General features: G+C 48.6%; 1 protein-coding gene across 1 annotated transcript in view; it reads left to right on the forward strand.

Annotated features, from left to right (window-relative positions):
- Window positions 1-23,276, forward strand: part of LOC138807063 (NEDD4-like E3 ubiquitin-protein ligase WWP2) — a 119,107-nt gene extending 95,831 nt beyond the window's left edge. Inside the window, exons 10-24 of the mRNA XM_069992652.1 lie at window positions 4,524-4,698; window positions 10,954-11,008; window positions 14,059-14,140; window positions 14,582-14,710; window positions 15,123-15,198; window positions 15,442-15,513; window positions 15,726-15,814; window positions 17,443-17,602; window positions 18,789-18,922; window positions 19,203-19,343; window positions 19,941-20,061; window positions 20,327-20,431; window positions 20,829-20,925; window positions 21,097-21,169; window positions 21,546-23,276. Of these exons, the coding sequence (XP_069848753.1) occupies window positions 4,524-4,698; window positions 10,954-11,008; window positions 14,059-14,140; window positions 14,582-14,710; window positions 15,123-15,198; window positions 15,442-15,513; window positions 15,726-15,814; window positions 17,443-17,602; window positions 18,789-18,922; window positions 19,203-19,343; window positions 19,941-20,061; window positions 20,327-20,431; window positions 20,829-20,925; window positions 21,097-21,169; window positions 21,546-21,645 (1,609 nt within the window). The 3' untranslated portion in view covers window positions 21,646-23,276. The remainder of the gene's footprint in view (window positions 1-4,523; window positions 4,699-10,953; window positions 11,009-14,058; window positions 14,141-14,581; window positions 14,711-15,122; window positions 15,199-15,441; window positions 15,514-15,725; window positions 15,815-17,442; window positions 17,603-18,788; window positions 18,923-19,202; window positions 19,344-19,940; window positions 20,062-20,326; window positions 20,432-20,828; window positions 20,926-21,096; window positions 21,170-21,545) is intronic.
- The last annotated feature ends 2,210 nt before the right edge of the window (window positions 23,277-25,486 follow it).

Consider the following 25,486-nt stretch of genomic DNA (forward strand, 5'->3'; position numbering starts at 1 on the left):
CTCTACCACTTGAGCCACAGTGCCACTTCGTTTTCTGATGGGTTATTGGAGATAAGAGTCTCACGGACTTTCCTGCCCGGGCTGGCTTTAAATCATGATTCTCAGATCTCAGCTTCCTTAGCAGCTAGAATTACAGGCGTGAACCACCGGTGCCCGGCTCCACAGTGCTCATCTTACAGCTGGACTTGGTGAGAACACAGCTGAGTTCTCCAAAGCCGAGAGATGACAGCGGCTTCCAAGGGAGGGAAAACTGCCCACGTTTAAGGAGAAGGGGTTTGATTCCCTGTTTGCCAGGGACAGAAAGTACTCTGTCAAAAAGGAATGTGTTCTGCTCATTCCCCACTGGGGCAGCCATGAAGGGCTCTTGCATAAATACGAACATTTCACCACCCAAGTTTGCAGAGGGAAGGATGGTAGTGCTGGGGACTCTTGGGCAAGCTTCGGTGCTTAGCTTTTTCCAGCTACCAGGCGTGTGCCAGGCAAATACCACCTCACCTTCTGGCCCTAGAAATTTCCAGTAGAATGCTCGAGTCTCCCTTCACTTCCTTACCCACCCGGGAATGGAACTCATCATTTGTCATCATTACTGTTCACTTTGTTTCCTAAAGTCAAATGATGTTACCAAAGTTAAACATTGACTTCTTAATAAAAAAAAAAACCAAAAAACAAAAGCCAGTTCACTATTTGATTGTGGAAATTTTCATATAATGGAAAGTTTCAAGTATGTGCATAATAGAGAGGATAGTAAATAAGTTAAATAAGTCTTCACATATTTACCATTTGTTTCAGCAACTGTAAACTCATAGCCAGCTTTGTCTCAGCTGTATCAAGGGTAGGCCTCTGCCTATTTTTTAACTTGAACTCTAGGCTGGGTGCTGTCCCTACGCTCTTTAGCTCACGGTGAGTGCTCTACCGCTTGAGCCACAGCACCACTTCTTGTTTTCTAATAGCTCATTCCTGCCTGTGCTGGCTTTGAACCACAATCCTCAGATCTCAGCCTCCTGAGTAGCTAGGATTCTGTAATCCTAGTGGCATGAGCCACTGGCACCCAGTTTTTTTTTTAATTTTTAATTTTTTATTTTTTTTTCTAATTATCTTTCTTTTTATTAGCAAGTATTGGTTGTACAAGAAGGAGGTTGTGAAGTTCCCATACATGGATACAATGTATCACAGTCATACCCCCTCCATAACCTACCCAGTCTTATTTCCAGTTAACACTAAAAAGCCAGAAGCAGTGAGGTAGCTCAAGTGGAAGGGTCCCAGCCTTGAGCAAAAAACTGAAGTGACATTACCAGGTCCTGAGTTGAAGCCCTAGTACAAGGACCACCACACCCAACAAAAATAAAACATTCCATGGGAATGAATGTAGATCTTGTAACATACAACTACAGAAAATAGTAATGTCTGGCATTGAGCTTCCTTAAATTATAAATAACATGAGGAAACTGTTAGGTTTTTAAAAAGAGGTAGCCGAGTAAGAACTGCACCAGCACGCACGTGGTATTCAGGTAAGGGGTAGTAGACCTGCTGGGACCAGGCAAGGTTGGCACTCCACATGGCTGGGAAAGGCCTGGGAATGAGAGAGAGCTGGGAAGAGAGGAAAGAGAGAGAGAAAAGAGCCAGAAAAGAGCAGAGAGAGGGGTAAGAACAGTAGCACTCACGTGGTATTCAGGTTAAGGGGTAGACCTGCTGGGACCAGGCAAGGTTGGCACTCCATGTGGCTGGGAAAGAGAGAGAGCAAGAAAAGAGCAGCAAGAGGAAGAGAAGAAGAGCAAGAGCAAGAGCAAGAGCAAGCCTGTTTTATTTTTTTAAAGTGGTGTTAGGAATCAAACCCAGGGTCTGGTGCATGCTAGGCAAGGACTCTACCACAGCCCTATCCCCATCCTTGCTTACCTTTTAAAATGACTTTTGTGCTGACCGGTGGCTGGAGTAATTGCAACAGAGATTAAATGACCCCAAAGCCTAAAATACCTACTTTTGGGCCCTTTGTAGAGAAAGATCATTTCCTGTATAACCCATGTCCACTTTCCTCCTACACTCAGAGTATTTTGAAGCAAATCTTAAGCAGTATATCATTTATCCATCTATCAGTGCAGATTTTTTAAAAAAGTACCATATATTGTTAGTATTTCTTTCATATGCTCAAACATCTAATCAATATTTTAATTTCTCAGTGTATCACAAATTAAGCATTGACTTCAGTGGAATGTGTTGCATACTTGAACTTTGTGTATTTTGATATGCATTTCTGAAAGCAGCAGGAATTCTGGAAATGAGCTATTGCTGCCTCTCAATTCTCTAGTCTACAAAGTATGAAGACCTTGGCCTGATGAGGATTTGGATAGAACTGAAGTAAAGATATAATTTCTAAGGGTATAGCTTATTAGTTCTAAGTTTTAGATGAACATCTTTGAACCTCTTGCTCTTACTTTACTATATAATTATAATAGAGTACTCAAAACACAATGATTATGGTTTTTATTTTAAGACCAGTTAATGGGAGAAGTCCTACCCCAGGAAAATATAAACCATAATGGGAGAAACTTTGAAACTACAGATGGTGCCATTATCTCAACATACCAAGACACAAGGCACAAGATGAAACCAAAGGGTTCATACTTTCTCATGGCCAGCTCCTTATAGAAAATCCATGGGAGGGGGCTGGGAAGGTGGCTCACTGGTAGAGCGCTTGCCTTGCATGCCTGAGGCCCTGGGTTCAATTCCTCAGCACCACATAAGCAAAAAGAAAAAAGCTGGAAGTGGTGCTGTAGCTCAAATGGTAGAGCGCTAGCCTTGAGCTGAAGAGCTGAGGGACAGCGCCCAGGCCCAGAGTTCAGGCCCCACCACCGGACCCCCCCCCAAAAAAAAAAAAAAGAAAAGAAAAGAAAAAGAAAATCCATGGGAACATGTGTGCAGCCCTGGCATTTTATCTAGGAGCTCAAAACTTTGGAATTGTTAGCTACAATGAATCCAATCATTTGTTTTTTAGTCACTCTCAAGCAGTGCTCAGAGCAGAAGTAGGTGGAAGGAAGGATGATTATAGAGCATTAGGGCTTGGAAAGCCTTCCAGAGGGAGGTGGAGCAAACTCTTGTAGAAAGGGTTGGACTTAATGTAAGAACAGGAAGATGGTCCAGGCTGGAAAGACTGTGGAGGCACCAGCTTGCACATGGAATGTGAAAAATGATGCATGGAACAGCTTTACTGGAATGGAACATTAGTGTAAATCCAAGGTACTCAAGGTGTGTGCAGCAAGGCTCCTAGTTCAGTGATATATTCTGTACAGTGAAAAGACTGACTAGGCCTCCAAGCACTGCTGTTTTTAAATATTACTAATGCATAAGATCTCTCCTGAAAGCTGAGGATGTCCTCCAATGGCAGAGCACATGCCTAACATGCTTAAGGCTCTAAATTCAGTCCTCAGCACTGTGAAAACAAAAACAAAACAAAACAAAAAATGGACATGGAGCATAATTGTTACTGGGCTGGTGATGTAGTTTAAATGATTGAGCTTAAGTAAATTCATACCTCAGAACTGTAAGGCTGGGTGGAAAAAGAGGGAAGAAAAGAAGAGGGGGAGAGAAGAAGAGAGCACAGGAAAGGAGAGATAGCTTTTGAAGCTGAAATTGACTGTGGCAGAGGACTTCTAGTTAAAATGTAGATTGAATATGTATTTCCATTCTTCTAGAAAATCTACTAAAATGACAATAAAGTATAATCCCTCAAAAATAAAGGAATGGAGGAGGACAAACAACATGTGGGAGAGATATTAATTCAAGTTTAGTTTCTGATCATAAGTGGCAGAGCTTAGGACGCTGAAACCCAAGCCTGCAGGATCAGGCATCCAGCAGGACGTGGTTCCTAGCTGCCTCCATGGAGCCCTAGAAAGGCTCAGTGATTGGAGAACCCAAAGAGTGCGTGAGATAAAATTAAAACTAGACCAGTTGAAAGTTTGTGAAGGGAGCTGTTAGATTCCCATCACTCCTGTTCCTCTGCCACATGTACATGCCACATGTGTATACACATACACACTGCCACCTGTGTACCACCACCATACACATATACACATCAACAGCAATGCTGCTGCCCCTGAGAACCTCCTCAGAGTAGAGTCAAGTTTGGGAACACCTCTGAGGAAGAAGAAAGCATAGGATGCAGGACACTATGCAGAAAAGATGACTTATGTTTTCTGGATGTTTGTTTGTTTGTTTGTTTGCAGAATACCTAGCAAAAGTTCTGAAATCCACTTTGATTTTCCCAGTACAGATTGCATGCTTACTCCTAGCCCAGTTAAGCATTCAGCTCAGTTTGGGAACAAATTCAGCTTCTACAAAACCCCAAACTGGAAACCACAGATCTAGTTCCATAAGCCTCTGTGCCCTGACCTTGCCTTACAGAACATCCATGTTCCTGAGCTACGCTTCACCCTCCCTCAGCCCTTTCTGAGGGGCCATCTGAGATTTGTCTAGAGTTTGTGGATGGAAGTAGTTGGTCACTATATTCATTCTGAGCTTAATATTTCTAGCTGGGAAAAACGCACAGATCCTCGAGGGAGGTTTTACTATGTGGATCACAATACTCGGACTACCACCTGGCAGCGCCCGACAGCTGAATATGTGCGGAACTATGAGCAATGGCAGTCACAGCGGAATCAGCTTCAGGGAGCAATGCAGCACTTCAGCCAAAGATTCCTCTACCAGGTGAGGACAGGGGCCTGCCACCAGGGGGGCAACTTCCATACGTGCTAGAATATGCAGTCTCACGCATTGACTATAGACCCATATAGGTGATGGGCTGGGAAGAAGGTGGCCAGAGATGTCAGCGCTCTGACTCTGGAGATTTCACTCATCACAGTGAAATTCCTCGGATTCCAGTGTTTCTAACTTGGTAACTCCATGGCCAGCCTTGGTGTTTAGGGAATCAACATATCTGAAACTGACTTCACTATCGTCTAAGACTGGCTTTCTTTGCTACCTTCTCCATTCAAAGCCATTTTTTCTGACTTGAAACCTGGAGGTCAAGTTTGACTTGGCCCGTATTCAGCTTTCTAGATCACAGCACTTGATCTTTGTTACTGCTATAGTTTTTTTTTTTTTTGTCGGTTGTGGGGCTTGAACTCTGGGCCTGGGTGCTAGCTCAAGGCTAGCATTCTACCACTTGAGCCACAGCGCCGCTTCCAGCTTTTTCTGCTTATGTGGTACTGAGGAATCGAACCCAGGGCCTCATGCATGCTAGGCAAGCACTCTACCACTGAGCTACCTTCCCAGCCCCTAGCATTAGTATTTTGAACTGGACCATGCCATGAGAGAGAGAGAGAGAGAGAGAGAGAGAGAGAGAGTGTGTGTGTGTGTGTGTGTGTGTGTGTGTGTGTGTGTGTGTGTGTGTGTGTGTGCTGGTCCTGAGAGAGAGAGAGAGAGAGAGAGAGAGAGAGAGAGTGTGTGTGTGTGTGTGTGTGTGTGTGTGTGTGTGTGTGTGTTGGTCCTGAGATTGAACTCAGGGGCTTCTGTGTGTGTGTGTGTGTGTGTGTGTGTGTGTGTGTGTGCTGGTCCTGAGATTGAACTCAGGGGCTTGGGGTCCCTGAGATTTTTTGCTCAAGCCTAGTACTCTACCACTTGAGTCACAGCTCTACTTCTGGTATTCTGGTAGTTAATTGGAGAGAAGAGTCTTATGACTTTCCTACCTGGGCTGGCTTTGAACTTCCATACTCAGATCTCAGCCTCCTGAGTAGCCAGGATTATAGACGTGAGCCTGGCTGGACCATGACTTTTAATCATCATGTATAACTTTGTTTATTTGAAATGAATTTTAATTCCACAGTGTATTTCTAAATTAGATGCTATTTTAATTAGGTGCTCAGAAAAATTTTAATTCCATTTAATAAAATAGCAGTTGTTTTATCACCTTTGTGGCTCTTGACTTGCTTACCTAAACCAGAAACTCCATTTTCAACCATAAGTCATGATAGCATCTCTCTTGGCTAGCTTGTCCCTCTGTTGCTTCTGCCAGAAAGTGAGGAAACGGAGGAGTACCTCAGTTTTCTTAGTAGGGTTGATGCTGTTTGTTTTAGGAAATTGCCTTCACAGCCAACTGTTATGCCCATTCATGAGCACCAGGCCCTGGTGATCTTGCCCAGTCAGCATTGTGACTGTCACTATGCCACATGCCCAGAGTATGCCTGGCATCCATAAGAAGTTTCAAAATTGAATGAAATCTGGTCATTTCCCCAGCTCATTCCTCTTGAACTGGGCCCCAGAGAATTTGCCTGCTATTTCCTTGGGTGGTCCTGGCTCCAGACCTGGGAAGGTTTGGGGCATCTTTCTTCTTTGATCTGTTTGTACTTTGGCTTATAGACAAGGACACAACTTAGAAGTCTTACCATGGTTTTGTCTTCCTGTTTATCCAACTTTTCTTTAAAAAAAAGTGCACTGAAGACTGTCTTTTAATCTGTACCATATTCCAGGCAGTTCATTCTCGAGGTTGACTGGGATGTTTTGGGTGTGAAAGGGGAGATTGGAAGGAGCTGCCACCCAACTCTGTGTGGCGTTGGTGGAGCCCTCATTCCTCTTGCCTGCCTCTCTCATTTTAGCATGTCTTCCCATACTGGTAGACCTTGGATTTGGAGAATTCCCTAGAAGAAAAACTACAATGTAGAAACGTCTTTCTTTCTGAGTCCTCAAAAATGGTTTGCACAGCTTAGCTGGGGACACAGGACAGGACTGTATGGAGGTGGGGGCCGCCTTTTCTCCATGGAACACATCTTGTATTGAAAAATGTGATGGGAATCTTGTTTTGCTCTGCTCTCAATGTCCTTCTGTTGCTTTTCCTCCCCCTATGGCTTTACTTTTCCCTCTCGTTTGCTGTGGTGCCATGTCCTGGTTACAAGCAAGAAGGGTTGCTTTCATACAGTTGTTTTGGGGTTTGGCTTTGGACCAGGGTTTGACTCGGAAGACTTAAGAGCTGATACTATACAGTGGTGTCCCCTCCTCCTCTTGCTCAGCTTAAACTGAGATCTTGTTCTTAACTAGACTGCAGAGAGTATGAAATACAGTTCAGAATGGGAGTCAAGCGAAGCCCACGTTTCCTCCGTCTGCCTCCACTCATACTTTCTTCATGTTCTCTAGGTTATTGTTCTCCATATTTCTGGTGTGTGTTTCTTTCCTAACTCCCAATTTGCCTTTGTTTCTTGAGGTCATTGTATGTGTATTTTTGTTTGTTTATTTCTCCCTTGTAGTTTTCTTTGGCCCCATGCTTGTGGGGCCACTGCTGTGGCCCACTGGGGATGCTGGCGGTCCTGTGCCATTGTGTCAAAACCAGTCACATAGCCTGCCATCTCTGCAGTACCTCGGCCTTCATTTCCCCCCTTGCCCTGTCCTAATGAGCAAAGAAGAAAGCCAGCGATGGCAGGGCTGACACAAATCATGGTGTGCTCCTAACTATGTGTTCTATCTATGGGCACTATCCAGAAGCTGTCACCTCCCTTCCGTTCCCGAGAGCCTTCTCAGACTGAATTCTCAAGCACCTCGGTTTCGTTCCAAGTCCATTGGGTATATCCTAAAAAAAATGCAATGCCTCCTTCCCCTCTTCAACCCCTCTGCCCTTCCCAGAACCTTTCTTGCCCTAGGCTGTATTTGCTTCTCTGCTGTATTTGCTAGACATTCTTTATTTCTTAGTTTGTATCTTAAAATATTGCTGGGACTTTGTGTTTAGTCCCTGAGGGACTTAAACTCACGTGAGCTCTCTGGCTCATGGTCTGCACCCCAGATATCCCAATCCTGGGACATAGGAGAGCAGTCCAGTAGCACAGCACTCCATTATGTTCTAACCACAAATAATATTGCCTCTTGGAGTAGTTACCACTATCTCCCAGGGTGTCTCCTGTGGCCCCAAGTCCCCTTGTCATATCTGTATGCTTGCCAGCTCTGTTCCGTATGACACTTTTTAGGAGAAATGTGTTGGAAGAGAAGCAGCAGTTATGCTGGGGCATGGCCCACATGTTTAGCACATGCAAGGCCCTTGGTTTGACCCCTTAGTACCTCATTGGAGGTGATTTTTATTTGTTTTCTGGCCATTATAGTTGGCTTTTATTTTTCACTTTTCCTTAGCTTCTGTTCACTCTCTTCCTTAGCTTTCTTTTCTCATTTTTCAAATTATAATATATACCTTAGGAAGAAATATCCAAAATAGTCGAGTGCTTTGCTCTAATTATGAGAAGTAAAATTATATGAGCATGTTTCCAATGATTCTGATTTCCTATGTTGTGTGTCAACGTTGGGTCTCTCCCTCTGCTGTCCTTCTTTCTTCCTCTAGGTTGAGGTGGGATGAGTGGAGTTCTGAGGGAGATGGATGGGAGGGTCCCAAAGACATGAAATAAGACCGCACTTTAATGAAAAAGAGCCAACATTGTGGGATTTTGGATATTTTTTTTTTAATGACAAAAACTAAGAAAAAGGTTGGTTATGTCTGGTATGGTGGCAGACCCCTGTAATCCTAGCTACTCAGGAGGCTGAGGCAGGAGGATCATTTGAGCCCAGGGATTTGAAACCAGTGGAGGCAACATACTGAGACCTTGTTTTGTTTTTGTTTGTTGTTTTTTTTTAAGCTGGGTGCTAGTGGCTCACGCCTGCAGTGATAGCTACTCAGGGGGCTGAGATCTGAGGATCACAGTTGGAGCTACAGCTCATGCTAGCTTATCTTATCTTCAATTAACCACTCAAAAGCTGGAAATGGAGCTGTGGCTTCTGGTTGTAGAGTATTAGCCTTGAGCAAAAAGTGCTCAATGACAGCACCCAGGCCTCCCATTCAAGCCTCACATACCAACAACAACAACAAAAAAGATCTGATAAACATTTTTGCTCATCAGTAAAGAACTTTTGGTCTGTTGATATGTAGAGTGAAGCAGAAGATAACTATAAATCTACTGATCATAGCTGAATTCCCACTGGAGCCTGTGGGTACTTTATACATTCCTTCCTCAAAGAGATTGGAGGCAGCAGGTACCAAGTCCTCCTTTTTTTTCTTTTTCTTTTTTGTTGTGGGGCTTGAACTCAGGGCCTGGGTGTTGTCTCTGAGCTTTTTTACTCAAGGCTAGCACTGTACCACTTTCAGTCACCTCACTTCCAGTTTTCTGGTGGTTAATTGGAGATAAGAGTCTCACAGACTTTCCTGCCTCTGCTGGCTTTGAATCTCTGTCCTCAGATCTCAGCCTCCTCAGTTACTAGAATTACAGAGGGGAGCCACCAGTGCCTGGCAATCCTCCTTTTTTTTTAAATTTTCTTTAGTTTCTTGAAGACACTTCTTGTGAAGCCATTGCTGTAGTGTTCTATCATTATCTATGAGATGCACTTTCATTTTTGCTCTTCTACTCCTGTTGCTGAGTTGTTTTTTTTCACAGTGACTGTTCTTAGGTGGTAACTACAAAGCAAAGTGGGAGGAATTGGGATTTGTGAAATGCCGCACCCCACCACCTCCATCCCTCCTCCACTCCAAACACACACCCAGATGACCGCTGTGAATCGGAGCAGTGTTTTCCAGTGTTGAGACAAGTCTGAATTGCAATGGTGGTTGTACGCACATCCTAGAGATTGTGCCCTAAATTGAGGCCAGCTTTCGCCTGCTGGGTGCAGTTGCATTCTGTGTGGCAAGAGGCCCTCCACTGAAAGGGGCCCTGTCCCGTCAAGGAACTTATGGTTGCAAGACTTAAAACGTCTTTGTTGGAACTGGCTTGGAAGAGTAGCCTGTGTTACCACCTCGGAAAGAACGTTTCTCTGTTCTTTCACTCGCGGGTGGAGGGAGGGCTATGAAGGGAGCTCTTGGCAGTAAAAACTCCACCAATGTTTGCTCAAGCTGAGACTGAGCCCCATTCATCCTCCGTCCCGCGTGTGGCTCCATCACTCCCAGACGGGGCCAGCCCCGCAGCCTGAAGTCTGCATTTAGAACTTGATCCCTTAATATAACGATTAAATTTTAGTAAGTGTAATAAAAATGCTTCGGGGAGGGGGGAGTAAGCAGGAGCAGAACAATACTTGTTTTATTTAACTATGAAAAGGTTTTGACAGCATCCCCCCTCCCCTTCCCCAAAGGATATGAGAACTCTCCATCCACTGAAGCCCTTCCCCAGGGACCTTGAAGCAGAATTAGGTGGGGAGGGGTGGGGGGCACTCTAATGCAAACAGTGACCTTGAAGTCCTGGAGCCTGTTCCCCCTCTCCCTCTCCCCATCTCTCTTGCCACCCCACCCCCAGCTCACCTTCCCCAGACAGGCAAACACAGAACACTGAGCAACTTCAGGTTCAGGCAGGGGAAGAATAAAGGTGCTTTGTGCAGGGGAAGGAAAGCATTCCTGGGGGAGGTGAGGGGCTCGGGGCATGAATGTGCCCTCAGTCTGGGTGGATGCTGTATACCCAGGAGGGAGGTGAAAGGAGGAGGGCCCAGCTCTAGCCAGGAAGCCCTGGGTGTGGGCAGGGCTTGTGGGAATGATTTCATTGGAAAGGCCTGTGGTATTTTTTCCCCTCCCGTGTGTGGTTCTTGGAGAAAGTTAGGGGTGGTGGGGATTTCATTTGCCTTGGATGCTCTGAGCAGGAGCTGAGCAGAAGCTGGCGGCGAGCTGGCGGGGCAGCCCTGTGTTCCCAAGCCCTCTTGCCATACCTGCGCCTGCTCCTGCCCTAGCACTCTGGCCCACCTTCTTCCGAGTACCTCTTCCTCCGACTCGCTCTACACTTCTCCAGACCCAGTTGGGCTCTGCCCTCTTCAGAGCTCTTTGTTTTTCTGGGTTTGTTTATTTGTTTGTTGTTTTTAAACAAAGACTTTAGAAGAGTAGTGCCACCTAAGGTCCTGCTGCTGAAATGTGGAAGTGAGTTGTTAGTGTTTTATTTTGATCGATTTATTTTTAACTGGTGGCTTTTTTTCTTTTCTTTTTTTTTTTTAACCTCTGTGTTCTGCTGTGTTTCTTGTGTTTAGTCTTCGAGCGCCTCGACTGACCACGATCCCTTGGGCCCCCTCCCTCCTGGCTGGGGTAAGTACTGCGTCCTTTTCCGTTCTGTGCCCTAGGCCTGCGGTGCATCAGCCATGCCCCTCTCTCCCTTCTTCTGCATGTCAGAGCAATGACAAATGGTGGAGCTGGCAGGTTGGGACTTCCTTGGGCCATGGCAAAGGAATGTGACCCTAAAAAGATTGTGGGACTATTGGGTTCTGGTCGGAAGTTTCAAGGTGTCAACTCAGAAATCCAGCCCATGACAAGGTCTTTTGACCCCTGTCTGTTTTCCAAATGGACTTCTGTCAGGTTTGTGATTCTGGCTGGAAGGGAGCACCTTAACAGATCTTTCTTTGCAGCTAAGATATTGGGGAACTTCAGCTTAATTTGACTAATGCAGCCCCTCTTGTATTTGCCACATAGCTGTTTGTACTGGACGGTGAGTGTGAAAGGGCAGCAGTGCTAGTTAGCACTTCTAAGGGCTATGGCATCATGCTCAGTCCTTTCCACTGGTAGCTACTACCACTCACATATTCCAAGTCGTTGATGTGATGCACCAAGAATGAGTTAAAGGATAGACACCCATGGCTTAGGAGAGATTATAGGCCTCATGGCTATTCTAGGAAGGAGTAGCTATGAAAGAGGTGTCATTAGATATGGTGAGATGGGCGCATTCTGCAGTTCTCTGAGGTGGGTAGGATGTCGTCCAATCCGGCAAGAGTCCCCGAGTGCTGAAGGGGGCAGTTTTCACAGGAATCAGCGGGTGGTGTGTTTTGTTTATTGGTTGGGGCAGCAGAAAACAGTAAGTGGTGTTCACAGACAGTATTCACTTGGCAGGGAGTGCTCACCCCCAGAAGTGGTGAAACTCCTGAGATGCTGACAGTGGTAGGATGGGCATCTGCCTGCAGAAGTGCTGCTGGGGGGCTGGAGCCTGTCCAGGCAGCTGCTCCCTTATAGTAATTTTAGAGGTTCTGTCAACTCCTCTGGACCTACAGAGCTTCAGCTGGTGAGTTCCCACTGCATTCGAGAGTGCTAGGAGACACTCTCTTCTAGTGGGAGTTATCAGTAAATCTCCCACATATCATCATCATCATCATCATCATTATTTATTGTTTTTATAAGGGTGATATACAGAGGGGTTACCATTTCATAAGTCACATAAAGAGTACATTTCCTTTCGGTAGAATTATTTCTTCCTCCTCCTCCTCCTCTTCTTTTTCTTCTTTGGTACTGGGGTTTGAAAACAGGACCTCACATTTGCTAGACAGGTGCTCTATCAAGTGAGCCCTCTTAGCTCTGGCTGTTTTTGAGGTAGAGTCTCACTCTTGCCTCTGGGATGATACATTATGTCCAGCTTTTTCTATCAAGATGGGATCTTATAATCTTTTTGCCCAGACTGGCCTCAAACCATGATCCTCTTGCTCTCAGCCTCCCAAATAGCTAGACTTATAGCCAGTACTCCTAGCTTCCATGTATTTCTTGACTTTCAGGTAGGGAATCTCTGTGTACGCAAGTGACCTGCCAGGTTCCTTGGACCAATACAAGGTTATTAGTATCTCCAAGATGAGCAGCATATCAAACATGCTCTTGGGATCCTCATGTAGACAGGGAAAGGACCTCTGGCCTCACAAGAATCTGTAAGGCTGTTTGGCAGCCAGCGACATCAAGATCAGGACCTGGAGTTTGTTTCTAGCTCTTCAGAGGCAGATGATGGAGTCTAGTCAAGTGAGTTTATTTCTGTAGAAGTTTTGCTTTAAAAAAAAAAAAAAAAAAAGAGCAGCTATCAAGACTTGTAAATGGGTCCCAGGCACTAAGTGGGAAAACATTACAACTGGACAGAGAAGAGTCCGTGCTGTTTATGAACAATCAGAAAGAGCCACAAAACAGTTACGTTCCAAAAGTACAAAAAGAACATTCTGCTCAGAGGCCAATCCCACTGGTTTGGGCTTGGTGTTAGCAGCCTCAGGGCTGCGGCCGAGAAGCTCCTGCCATAGCCAGAGGAGCATGGCAGCAGCGATGAGCCTGCCAGTGCTCCTCCTGCCCCGAGCTTCCAGGTCTCTTTCTGCCACTCCAGGGATGACTCCATGGTTGTTCCCGTACACTGAATTTGTGTGCAGTAAGGCTGCTTATGAGTGTAAAGAGGCCTCAGCATTGTGGCTATGCCAGGAATGGTGGCCCAGGCCTCCGAGCCACTGTAGGTCACAGCCATAGCTCCTGGGCTAGGAGTGGCCATCGTTCAGGAACCTCAGGGGAGGACAGCCTTCTATGATCAGTAGCATCCATGGGCAGGAGGTGGTCGCTTTGTAATAGTTGAATCTACCTCCTGTTCTTTCTCTCATTTGTCTTTATTTTTATTTCATTTCTCATCTTCATTGAAGTATGATTGACAGGTAATGTCTGTATTTATAAAATTCCAGCCATAAAACAGCAGGAAGGGAGAGTTGGAGACAAAAACCTTGGACTGATCCTGGGAGTATTCAAGCTTGCTTCTGTCAGGAAGAGCCTGATCTCCTCAGTTCGGCCTTCCTTTCACTTTTTAGGTTTCTCGGAGCTTCTGGAACTAATTATTATCACTTTCTTTAATGTCATCCTATTGTTATAAAAGGGGGAGAGCCATTAATACTGTTTGTTTCCAGGACAACTTCAAAGCATCAAAAACTTCCCAGGAAAGGTGGCTTCATTGGGCTTAAGAGCCTTGGCCCCCATTTTCCTCCCACCCATGTGGAGCTGATGGCCTGCCCCATGTCCTGTCCTGTGGTGCTGAAGGAAGACTTAGCGTGGGGTGTGTGTGTGGAGTGGGTAGGGATCAGCCTGGCTGAACACAGCTGGCTGGTTTAGCCAGGCTGTCCCACTCAGAGCCGCCATGCTCCCCTTCCCACAGCCACAAGTTAGAAACGTGTGCATCTCTCCCCACTCTGCAACAGGGAAAGTCTCTTCATTCGTTTTTCTTTTGACAAGCATGAGTTAGCCAGGCTTTGGTCCCTAAACATGGCTCTAGGGAAAGAAATTCACATCTAGCACCCAGGCCAAAGGAGCTGAGGAGAAGGGTGCTTGAATGTGATTATTTTCTCTCCTTTCTTCTTCAATGGCAGAAAAGAGACAGGACAATGGACGGGTGTATTACGTGAACCACAACACACGCACCACTCAGTGGGAAGACCCTCGAACCCAGGGGTAAGAGTTCAGGCTGAGAGGGGCTCATTGGCTAAGTGGCTTTGAATTGCATTTACTCTACAAGTGCTGACATTGGGAATCTCTACAAGATTCTTAGGCTATGGCATTGGGGTTCCTTAAATAGACAGTCCTGGTGAATAAGGAGTAACCACTGGTAGGGGCTGCAGTGTCTGTACTGACTGTGACAATATGATTGCAAAAGGCGGAGGTCACTTCTACCCCACCTCATAAGAAGCAGGACTAGGGAACTTGGTGGCTCACAATTGCTAGCAGCCACTCAGGTTAGAACCGTTTGTCCAGGGCTGGCCTTTAGCCTGGCCCTAGTAAGTGGTTTCTCTCTGCCCACCCCAGAGATCAACAGAGCAGCAGTTTGAGGACCCCTGCCTCCTAAGTGGAGGTCCAGAGATGGGACCAGCTTTTAACTTCTCCTTGTGCTTCCAGGATGATCCAGGAACCAGCCTTGCCCCCAGGATGGGAGATGAAATATACCAGTGAGGGAGTGCGGTACTTCGTGGACCACAATACCCGCACCACCACCTTTAAGGATCCTCGCCCAGGGTTTGAGTCAGGGTAAGGACCTTCCTTCATAGGTGGCAGCAGTGAGTGTAAGCACAGGCCCAAACTGTCAGGCTGGCTCAGGGTGGGGAGCTTTAGCATTGGGTGGCTAGAGTAGATGTGTTATGCTGCTCACTGCCCTCTAGTGGCCAGTGTTGGTGTCACTACAAAGGAATGGAGAGGAAAGGGCTATCTTGTTGATTCAGAATAGCACTTAGAGATATTTCTCCAAAAGCAAGAGGTCTGCCATTGATTCTACATTTTCTCTTGACTCTCCAGAGTTCTTAGTAGTAGTCATTTCCTTTCTTTTATGCTTTTACTTTACATCTTGAAATTCCCATAGCATCTGCTTTCCCTACAGCTAACAAAGACAGGTTGTTCATTTTTGAGAAATCACAAATTCCAGAGCGTTATTTATTCTCTCCAGGACGAAACAAGGTTCTCCTGGTGCCTATGACCGCAGTTTCCGGTGGAAGTATCACCAGTTCCGTTTCCTTTGCCATGTGAGTTCTGGTCCCAGGGTCCCGGGACTGTTGAATGCTCTTAATTTGATTTACTGGTCCAGCCCTTAGAATGTCTGCAATCTAGCTACAGGCACCATGTTTCTCTCACCCTGCTCTAGGTATCTAGGAAGCTAGCTTCCATTCCTGGAAAGTGGGGGAGATGCCTTTTCATGTAGACAGGAAAACCCATTGAACAGATGCCCTGTGAGGTTTTGAGTTTTTTGTCTTTTTTTTTTTCTCCAGTCAAATGCCCTACCCAGTCACGTGAAGATCAGCGTTTCCAGGCAGACACTCTTTGAGGATTCTTTCCAACAGGTTAGAGATCCAGGGCCAGCAAAAGCCCTTGGTCCATTGCCCTACCCTCTGTCACAGGCATCCTCTGTCAGACCCATATTGTGGAATTCCCAAGGCACAGGCATCAGTGATGTGTCTCTTGAACAGACCTTAGAGTCTCTTTCCCACCTCCCCATCCTTCACCTGCCATCCTGGAGACAGTGGCAGGCTGGCCAGATACCCTGTTTCCTCAGATCATGAACATGAAACCCTATGACCTGCGCCGCCGGCTCTATATCATCATGCGTGGCGAGGAGGGCCTGGACTATGGTGGCATCGCCAGGTGAGCTTGGATGTCAGTTGGATGTGCTGTACCCAGTGGCTACGGGGGAAGGAGCCAGAAAGTGTCTCCTCCTTGCTCACATTGCATCTTCCGGAAGGCCATGGGATGACACTCAGAACATTTAACCCTCCTGGCTGGTCCCAGTAGGCACAGGAGCAGGCACCAGCCCTTAGTTAGTGGGCAATGGGTTGATAGAGGGCTCCTGGGGGACAAGGCCATGGCTCTATACCAGACAACATGTTATTGTTTTTCTGTCTTAGCAACCAGTCCAGTTGTATCAGTGGACAGTGGCTGAATATTGGGGCCCCTGGGGTTTTCCTTAAAGTCAATCCCAGGGCTCCTTTAATCCCAAGGGGTCCAGGACAGGTGAAGATGGGTATCATGGAATGTATAAACCGTGCTGTGATAAAGGGCTCTTATGTGTACAGAGACCAAGAAAACCAAAATGGCTGTTAGACTCCAAAAGAGCCCAGGACACTATCCTGTGCTCAGCCTGGTGTACTCACAGGAGTTAACAAGCTGCCCGAGAAAGTGCAGCCTCCGCCAATAGGCCCATAGCCCCGACAGAGAGAAGGAGCATCTCAGCTGCGGTGACCTCAGCCCGCTGACCTCATGGTGTGGGGCTATCTCCTCGCTTGGTGTTGGGCTCCCCCTCTTCTCACCCTCTGTTTGCTGGTGGTGTTGCCTTCTGTGTTGCCCTGTGGATGGATTGTTCTTTTTTCTGTGGTGACTCCTCTCCAGGCTCTGCTTGGTGGGCTTCTGGTGTGGCTCCGCCCTGTTTGTCTCTCTCTGTGTCCTGCCAGTGGTTTTACCCTATGGTAGGTTACATCATGCTGTTCTACCACAGGGTAGAACCACGGACAGGATACCGGGGTACCCTCTGCATCGAAGGACTCCGTCTACCCAGCCACAAACAGCCCAGCCTCCAGGGCCCGCCCCACTGGGAACAGTCCTCTGCCAACTTAGCTCAAGCCTGAAAGGACTCTGAATTCTGGCTTGAGGCTTGGACCTGGGGTGCAAATAGATGCTAAGGTGTGGGTGTGGGTTCAGATGAATGCGGGGGAGCGTGGGAAAGGAGATGGTGAGGGAGGGCAATGGTGAGTGAAGTGAGATGCCTGTGCTATTGCTGCTTGGTGAGGATTAGAATCTGGAGGTATGCGCAGCACAGTTTTCATGGTGCAGGTATTGGGAATGTTACCATATATTTACGTGCCGCATCAGATAAAGTGGAAGCAGGTTGGTTGCTGTCATACAGCAACTGCATAGAAATACTATAGCAATAAATGTGCAAATGTGTGAAATGTATAACTTAGTACCCTTGTGTAGTGTACAACCTACACAGTTATGCCTGGAGGCCAAGGACAATAGGAGCAACTTAGTCATGCAAAGCGCTGCACAGATGACATAAAGTCTTGGAATGTGCCACAGCCCTGGAACTCACAATTTTCCTGAGCATTATCCTCAAGTGCCACTGTCTTAGTTCACCCTCAGTCTGAGCCCAGCTGGCTTGCTACCCAGCTGCTTGTCTGGGAACAGTCCCCAGACCCCCTGGGACACACGGCAGTCACAATCTCTGTGCAGGTGTACGGAGGGATCTATTGCTCTTGTTTTTCTCTCTTCCCTCACAGAGAGTGGTTTTTCCTTTTGTCCCACGAGGTGCTCAACCCTATGTACTGTTTATTTGAATATGCTGGCAAGAACAATTACTGTCTGCAGATCAACCCGGCCTCGTCCATCAACCCTGACCACCTCACCTACTTCCGCTTTATTGGCAGATTCATTGCTATGGTAAGGGGAACCTGGAAGTCCCCAAGTCCCAGGAGTGCTTCCTTCCCTTTCCCTTCCTCCCCCTGGAATACCAGGGGGACATATTCTTCCCCTGAGCCCTCCAGGCAGCACCCAGGGAGAGCCACGCTTCCTATACTGGCACCCGCTGTCTCCCCCGCAGAAGTTTGCACCTGAAAATGGGAAGAGCTAGAGATAGTTCTAGAGAATCCAGAGCTTTCTCGGTGACCCACTGTGAAGTACTGCAGGTTACTCATGTGATTGTGTAGCACTTTACGAGTAGAATCCCAGGGTCCCTGAGCAGTAGGCTTCACTAATGTTAAAAGTGCACCCTGTGGGGTACTGGGTTGGTGGCTGGGCTGAGTAAAGCCATAGCTGCCTGCCAGTCTCTGGAAGGTGCTGCCGCCTGTCATGATCCATGGGTGGAGGGAAGACTAGACTGGTGCAAAACCTAGGGGAGGCACCCAGATATAGGCACCCAATATGACTGTGGACAGGGAGACCATGCCATGTCTTCCACGGTATCTTGTGGGAATGGAGATCCAGTTATGTGCAAGAGAGCCTGTGGAGGCCATAGCCGCCGCTGTGCTGACTGTGCTGTGCTTCTTTTCCTGGAGTCCCAAAAGTATCCTCCTTCCCCTCTCGGGAGGATAAGGTCCTTAAGGGTTTGTGACTAAATATGGTCCTTCCCATCATCTGGATGTCCTTGGCCAAGGCTCCAGGCTCTGAAAGTGGGCTGGAGACCCGCCTGGCCCAGCAACCAGGACAGGCCAGTGAAGCCCTAGACTATTACCCCTGGCCACCAGGTTTCACTCTCTACCACACTGGCTTTGTTTTGGCTTCCTCCTCCACCTGCTGTGAGCACCCAGTGAATCAGGGCTGCCACCTGGAGCTGTTGTGAACAAGTCTTCCTTGGGCATGAGTCAGGCCTCTGCTTGACTAGGAGTAGCCTGGGGGGCATTCTCAGCCACAGTGGGTCAGCCCTGCTCCTTATCTCTGTGGCTAGCAGGATGGGATCAGAGTGTGTCTCAGGGTCCACGTCAAGACAGAATAGTATGCTTATTTCCTGGTCCCCGAAACAGCTGGCTGCTTACAGTCCCCCTGGGGAGGGAAGGAAGGTAGTGGAGCAGCCTTTTGGCTCAGAGCCTGCCTGCCTGCCTGCCTCACACCCTGCTTCTTCCTTCCTCAGGCATTGTACCATGGAAAGTTCATTGACACAGGCTTCACCCTCCCTTTCTACAAGCGGATGCTCAACAAGAGACCAACTCTGAAAGACTTGGAGTCCATTGACCCTGAATTTTACAACTCCATTGTCTGGATCAAGTAAGTCCTGTGCTTGCTCTGAGCTGACAGAGAACAGGGCTCTACCTGGGTACTCGGTTTTAGTCTCCTATGCCAGAGAGGTTCTGAGCATTTACACTTACCTGACTTTTCTATGAGCTTGTGGAGAGACTTTCCAGGCACTGTAGGGTGAGTCCAGAGTCCTCTCCTATATCAGGAGATGTCCTCTGCCACTGATCAGGATTCTAGGCCCATCTGTGAGTCTTTGGTGCCTCATAGGCAACAAGATGAACACCTTCCCCCTTGGCCTCCTGTGCTCCAGAGAGAACAACCTAGAAGAATGTGGCCTGGAGCTGTTCTTTATCCAGGACATGGAGATCCTGGGCAAGGTGACAACTCATGAGCTGAAGGAAGGTGGCGAGAGCATCCGAGTGACCGAGGAGAACAAGGAAGAGTACATCATGTGAGTCTCAGGTCATGGGAGGGGTTGGGGAGGGAGGGACCCAGCAGGTCCCTGAGAATGGGTTTCTACTCTTGTCTCTGGGGCCCATAGGTCAGCACAGATTGCAGGAGCCTCTCAGTTGCACTCACCTGGGCTGGTGGTCCATGGCTGGCCATGTAATGACATGAGCTAGGGGAGCCACAGCCTCTGGCCCTTGCTTACCTTTCTGTGTGAGGGAGGCTTCCCAGCTGAGGGAACTTACTTAGATATCACCATCTCTTTCCCAACAGGGAATTTCTGTGTCTTACTTGCTTAAGTCCGCTATCTGTTGGGTGCTGGTGTGCACACCTCCACACATCTTCTTCAGGCCTTTGGCCTAGGCTTTCCTGCCCACACTGCTGAACAGCTAAGGTTCAATGAGTGATGGTGGGAAAAGTGCGAGGAGGAGGTAGTATGGGAATGGGGCATATCTCCATGTCACAGAGACGTTTCTGGGGTCTGGTCTAAGGCCATAGTTTGAGTATCCCAAATGACTCAGTGGATTTGTTCACTACACAGGTAGGAAGGCAGCCAGGCCAGGTGTCCCAGGCTCCACCTGTGTCTGCTCTTTGGTTCTAGGTTGCTGACTGATTGGCGTTTCACACGTGGTGTGGAAGAGCAGACCAGAGCCTTCTTGGATGGCTTCAACGAGGTAGCCCCACTTGAGTGGTTGCGCTACTTTGATGAAAAAGAGCTGGAGGTGCGTGTTGAAGGCAGGAACCCCGAGTCCCTGCTTCAGGGGTAATCACAGAAACTCCCTAGTCAACTCCCCCCCCGCCCCCCCAACCTTTGGCTGCCTGGTGTGGTAGGGCGGGTGGTTGTCACTGGGGTCCTCAGCCCCCACTTCCCTGGGACACATGGGTGGAGAGTGCAGGGACATGTGTTACCCATAGGACTTAAACTGCTATAACCCCACCCCAGAGGTGGGGTTATTGCTGGGGTCGCTGACTCCTCCGTCCCTGCAGCTGATGCTGTGCGGCATGCAGGAGATAGACATGAGTGACTGGCAGAAGAACACCATCTACCGGCACTACACCAAGAACAGCAAGCAGATCCAGTGGTTCTGGCAGGTGGGTGCTGGGTCCCCTCCTGCTGGGCTGGGGACTGGTCTTGGCAGAGGACATTTTAGAGTGACCTCAAGGAAATGGGACTTCATTAGACCTCGGGCTCAAGAACCTGGACACTCTCGGACAGTCTCCTCAACTCCCCCAACTTGCAGGAGAGGCTCAGCCTGGCTCTGGACAGAAAGGGGGCTGGGCTGGGGCCAGTGTGTGTGGAGATCAGCCTGGGGCCAGCTGGTAAGGACCTAGGGAGGCCTGCAGGCAGGAAGTACAGTTGTTGTTGGTCATACCTCGTAGCGGTTCAGGTAGAGGTTGAGGCTTCCCGGGTTGGTAGCTGTCATCCCCTGCCCAGTGGGCGCCTGGGCCAGCTGTGTCCCCTGACTGCCTTGGCTTGTTGGGGTCGCAGGTGGTGAAGGAGATGGACAATGAGAAGAGGATCCGCCTCCTGCAGTTCGTTACAGGAACCTGCCGCCTGCCTGTTGGGGGATTTGCCGAGCTCATTGGTACGTTTTCTTTGTCCTGCTGCCCCCCTGGCTGGGGGTCAGGATGGTTGGAGAGGAGGGTGGGACCTGGCGTCTTTCTGAAAGCGAGCAAGCCAATGGTGGGGAAGAGCTGCATGCGGGCTGTGCCATGGGAAAGGCTGACGGAAGATGTGCTCTCACCTTGGATAACAGGGAGCAATGGCCCACAGAAGTTCTGCATTGACAAGGTTGGCAAGGAAACATGGCTGCCCAGAAGCCATACCTGGTAAGCCTTCTTTGGGTGGGATGTGGTGGAGCTGCATGGATCCGACGGGTTCCTCCCAGTCCAGTGAGGAGGGCAACTGGGGCCTAGGCTCTGAGAATGACACTTGCACGGCCCTGGGGTGTCAGGCGGGAGAAGTGGGGCTGTGACAGATCACCTCTCCCCCAGCCTCTGACCTACGTCTTGTTCCATTGAAACAGAACACTTGCAGTAGGCAGAGCTACTGTGCCAAGGGCCCCTAGTCCCTCGCCATTTTTATAGGGTCCTGTACCTTCCACAGATGCCTTCAGGGTCTAGGGCCTAAATCATGGAGGGCTGATGTGGTAGTGCCCTAGGGCCCTGACCTCCTAATGTGCACCGTTCTCTCCCATCCTGACAGCTTCAACCGCCTGGATCTCCCACCCTACAAGAGCTATGAACAGCTGAAAGAGAAGCTGCTGTATGCCATTGAGGAGACTGAGGGCTTCGGACAGGAGTAACTGCGGCGGTCCCTCCCATACCCCTCAGTGCACATGTAGTCCCAAGTCCTCCCTGCCCGAGAGGTCACTGGCCACGCAGCCCTCAGGAGGCCCCCATGGATGGTGGCCCTGCGTGGGACCTTGCTTTCATCACGTTGGTGACAGAAGAGCCAGGAGGCGGTTGTAGCCCTCCCTCCTGCCTGCTGGTGGCAGTCTGGAATAAAGCCCCTAGTCACCTTTGGCCCCATCACCCACTGCAAAGTCTGAGGGTTGACCCTGTCTTCAGAACTACCCCTAGGACAAAAGCCTGGGCTGTGTAGAGTGCGTGCTTAGGCGAGATCAGCCACTTGGGATGGCTGCCCTGGAGTGAGAAAGCCGAGGGTCTTTGCGGGCATGGGAGTTTGTGCTTAGCTACAACTTCCCAGGTCTGTCTGAAATGCAGGTCTGAGGGAGAAACTGCATGGAGGCAGCTTCGCTTCCCTCCCAGGCAGGCCGTAGCCACAGAGGCTCAGCAGTGGACTTGGTTCCCCCAATTCTTGGTGTGGCCAGCTCGTCTCTTGCCAGCCAAGGACTGGGTGAGCCACACACCACAGGGATCCCCAGGAGGGAAATGACGAACTCCCTCAGGCTGGCCTTCTACAGAAACTTGAAGTGTTTGTGTTTAGGGTTGTTTCCTGCTTTGTTTTTGGTATGCTGCTGTCCCTTTCTGTCAAGGAGCTGGTACCTCGGGTGTCCTGAGGCCTCAAGGGGACCCAGCCCCATCGGTCCAGTTTTCCCATCTGTCCCTTCTCTCAGGAACCAGCTTAGCCGTTCTGTGAGCTCAGTAGGCCTCACCTGGAGGCTTGGCTGCCCAGCAGCCAAGGCCCTGAGCTCATCACATTTGCGCCTTCACTAGGATTCCCTTTGCTTCATGCAGTCACCCAGGCGGGGCCCCGGCAAGGGGCAGGTGGGCCTGGGGGTCATCTCTGAGAACCTCCGGAGCTGCAGCAGCTGTCAGTCCCTAGCTTAGAATGGAGGCATCCTGGCCAGCTGAGGCTGTATAGACTTGAGTCTTTATCTGCCAGTGGGAAATAACACCACCGAAAACTAGCAGAAGGCTAGCTCAGGAGCTGCCCCAAGGGCCTGGCTTATTTGACTCCCATGAGCCTCCATTGTGGGGACGCAGCCCCTGATTGACATCTAGTTGTGCAAGTTCTGCTTGGGTGCTCCCTAGTCCAGGTTCCCAGGGCTGTGAGGCTGCAGACCAGCCTCCTGGGCCCTGGGCGGGTTCTCCAGCCAGTCCCTGACACCTTCTGAGGATGGTCTTTCCTCTACATCCAGTCCTTCCCCTGTGTAGGGAGGCTCAGTCCGCACCCACCCAGGCTGCAGTGATTTGAGTGGCCGGCTTGCTGCAGTGCAGCCCTTCCTTTGATCACTCATTGTACTTGCTCTGCACGAGTCACCGCAAGGGCCTGGGGGCTGGGGGCTGTGTGGGAGCTGCCAGCGAGGTTGTTCACGTGTGTTCGTATGTGTGCGTGCATACATGTATATAACTGAAGTGTTTGTGGAATGCCCTGCAGCAGCACCACTGGATTGGTTGATGGACTGTTTTGTAATGCCCGCCCTGCCTTGGTATTGCCAGTTTCTTGTGCAATAAACAATCAGCAGCTGTGGGTAGTGTCGGTGTGGCTTGTCTGCCCACTCACTGCCCTCCAGGCCATGGGCCTTGGAGCCCTGTGGACCCTCTAGGCCCAGACCAAGGCAAGTTCCCTGGCCCCCTTGTGAGTTTGAGAAGCATATGTGCCATTACCAAGCTGGCCCTACTTCTGGGAGGTGTGGATATCAATATCATTTCTAGAAATGATATTGTTGATCATGAGCTTTTTTTTTTCTCTTTTTTCTTTAAACTGGTCCTGAAGCTCAAACTCTGGTCCTGGGCACTGTCCCTGAGCTTCTTTTTTGCTCAAGTAGAGAGTCACTTCTGGCTTTTTTTTGAGTAGTCTATTGGAGATAAGAGTTTCAGCCTTTCTTGCCTGGGTTGGCGTTGAACTGCGATCCTCAGATCTTAGCCTCCTGAGTAGCAAGGATTATAAGCATGAGCCACAGGCACCCAGCATGAACTTTTTCTTAAAGACAGTATCTCATTGGCTAGTCCAAGCTGACTTGAAACTTTTAATACCTGTCCAGGCTGGCCTTGAATGGGGGGATCCTCCTGCCTCTACTGTGTAATTCTGGGATTACAGGCATGTACCATTTTGTCTGGCTGTGCCTTTATTTTAAAAGTTCAAATTCACAGACACAAAGGTCTCCTTCACTCACAGTTTCTTGCTCACTCTGATCCCCTTCTGGAGGCAACCATTGTTGATGTATTTGCTTTTGGATCACTCCAGATAAACTTTGAAGTCCTCACAGGCCCTTGCCGAACCAGCCTAGCCCTGCCAGAATCTCCTGCTACCTGCTTTGCAGCGGACACCTGTGAGCACCTGTCTCTTGTCCTATCCTATTTCTAACTCCTGCCTCCTGCCCTTGTACTTGTATGTGACTTCGGCCCTTTTTGTAGAAGCTTATTCTAAAAAGAAAAAAAAGTGACTAAATGTTTCGATTACTACCATTACATAGTTTTGCTATATAGACTAATGCAGTGATTTCCAGCACAGCTTTCCTCTTGGGTCCCAATTACCTCTTCCCCTCTTTTTGTTATATCCTCAGTTATTTTCTTGATTTTCTTTTCTCTTTCCACCCTTCTGTTTCCCATCCTCTGCCTCCCCTTTCCTTTGCCATAACTGGGGCTTGAGCTCCAAGCTTTGTGCTCTTGCTCAATTTTCTCACTCAAGCTGGTGCTTGAGTCACACCAATTGAGCCACACCTCCACTTACAGCTCTTTGCAGGCTAATTGGAGATCATAATCTCATGAATTTGTCTCTCCAGCCTGGCACCAGTGGCTTACACCTATCAGCCTAGCTACTCAGGAAGCTGAGATCTAAGGATCGTGGTTCAAAGCCAGCCTGGGCAGGAATGTCTGTGAGACTCATATCTCCAATTTCCAGAAAACTGGAAATGGCTCTGTGGGTCAAGTGGTAGAGCTTTCACCTTGAGTTGAAGAGCACAGGGACAGTGCCCAGGCCCAGAGTTCAAGCCCCATGACAAAACAACAACAAACAACAACAACAACAACCAAAGAATGTCTTTCCAGTCTGGCCTTGAACCACAATGCTCAGATTTCACCCTCCTGAGTAGCTAGGATTATAGACATGAGTTACCAGCACCCAGCTTCAATTTTTTTCTTAGTCTAAAATGTTTCAAATAAAACTAGACTGCAAGAGAGACCTCACCCCAGTATCGGTACATATTATTAGGCAGAGGTACATATTTCAGAAGTGAAGAACAGGAGGACTTTTTGGCACTTGAGTCCCCAGTGGGGATCCGGGGTGCTCATAAGGCTTGTGAGGGTAGAACCTTCTTGCCTGATCTGGAAAGCCCAGTTTTTGCCCTCCCACTGTCCTGGGCATTGAGGGCTTTCTGGAAACACAAAAGGTCTGAGAGCTTCCTTCCATTTAAAGAGATGTTTACAAATAGCGGGCCTTCTTGGAGGGTGACTCAGACTTGGTATCCACAAGGCCCCTCTCCTAGTGAAGAAGAGTCCATTTCACAAAGCCATGACCTCAGCATATTTCCCTACAGTCTGCCCTGGGACCTGGGTCAATACCTGTAATGCAGGTCCTTCTGACTCTTGGGTAGCTCAGGCACCATAGTCCAAAGCCCACTTTCCTCTAGTCCAGGCCTGTATGAGTAGCTGATTCAGATGGAAACATACAATTTGACTTTGGTGTTTTGGGGTTTTTTTTTGAGAGAGAGGTTTTCTACTCTAGCTCAGGTTGGCCTT

This window comes from Dipodomys merriami, unplaced genomic scaffold (genome assembly GCF_024711535.1).
Source record: "Dipodomys merriami isolate MVZ:Mamm:240054 unplaced genomic scaffold, mDipMer1.0.p SCAF_41, whole genome shotgun sequence".
Lineage (NCBI taxonomy): Eukaryota > Metazoa > Chordata > Mammalia > Rodentia > Heteromyidae > Dipodomys > Dipodomys merriami.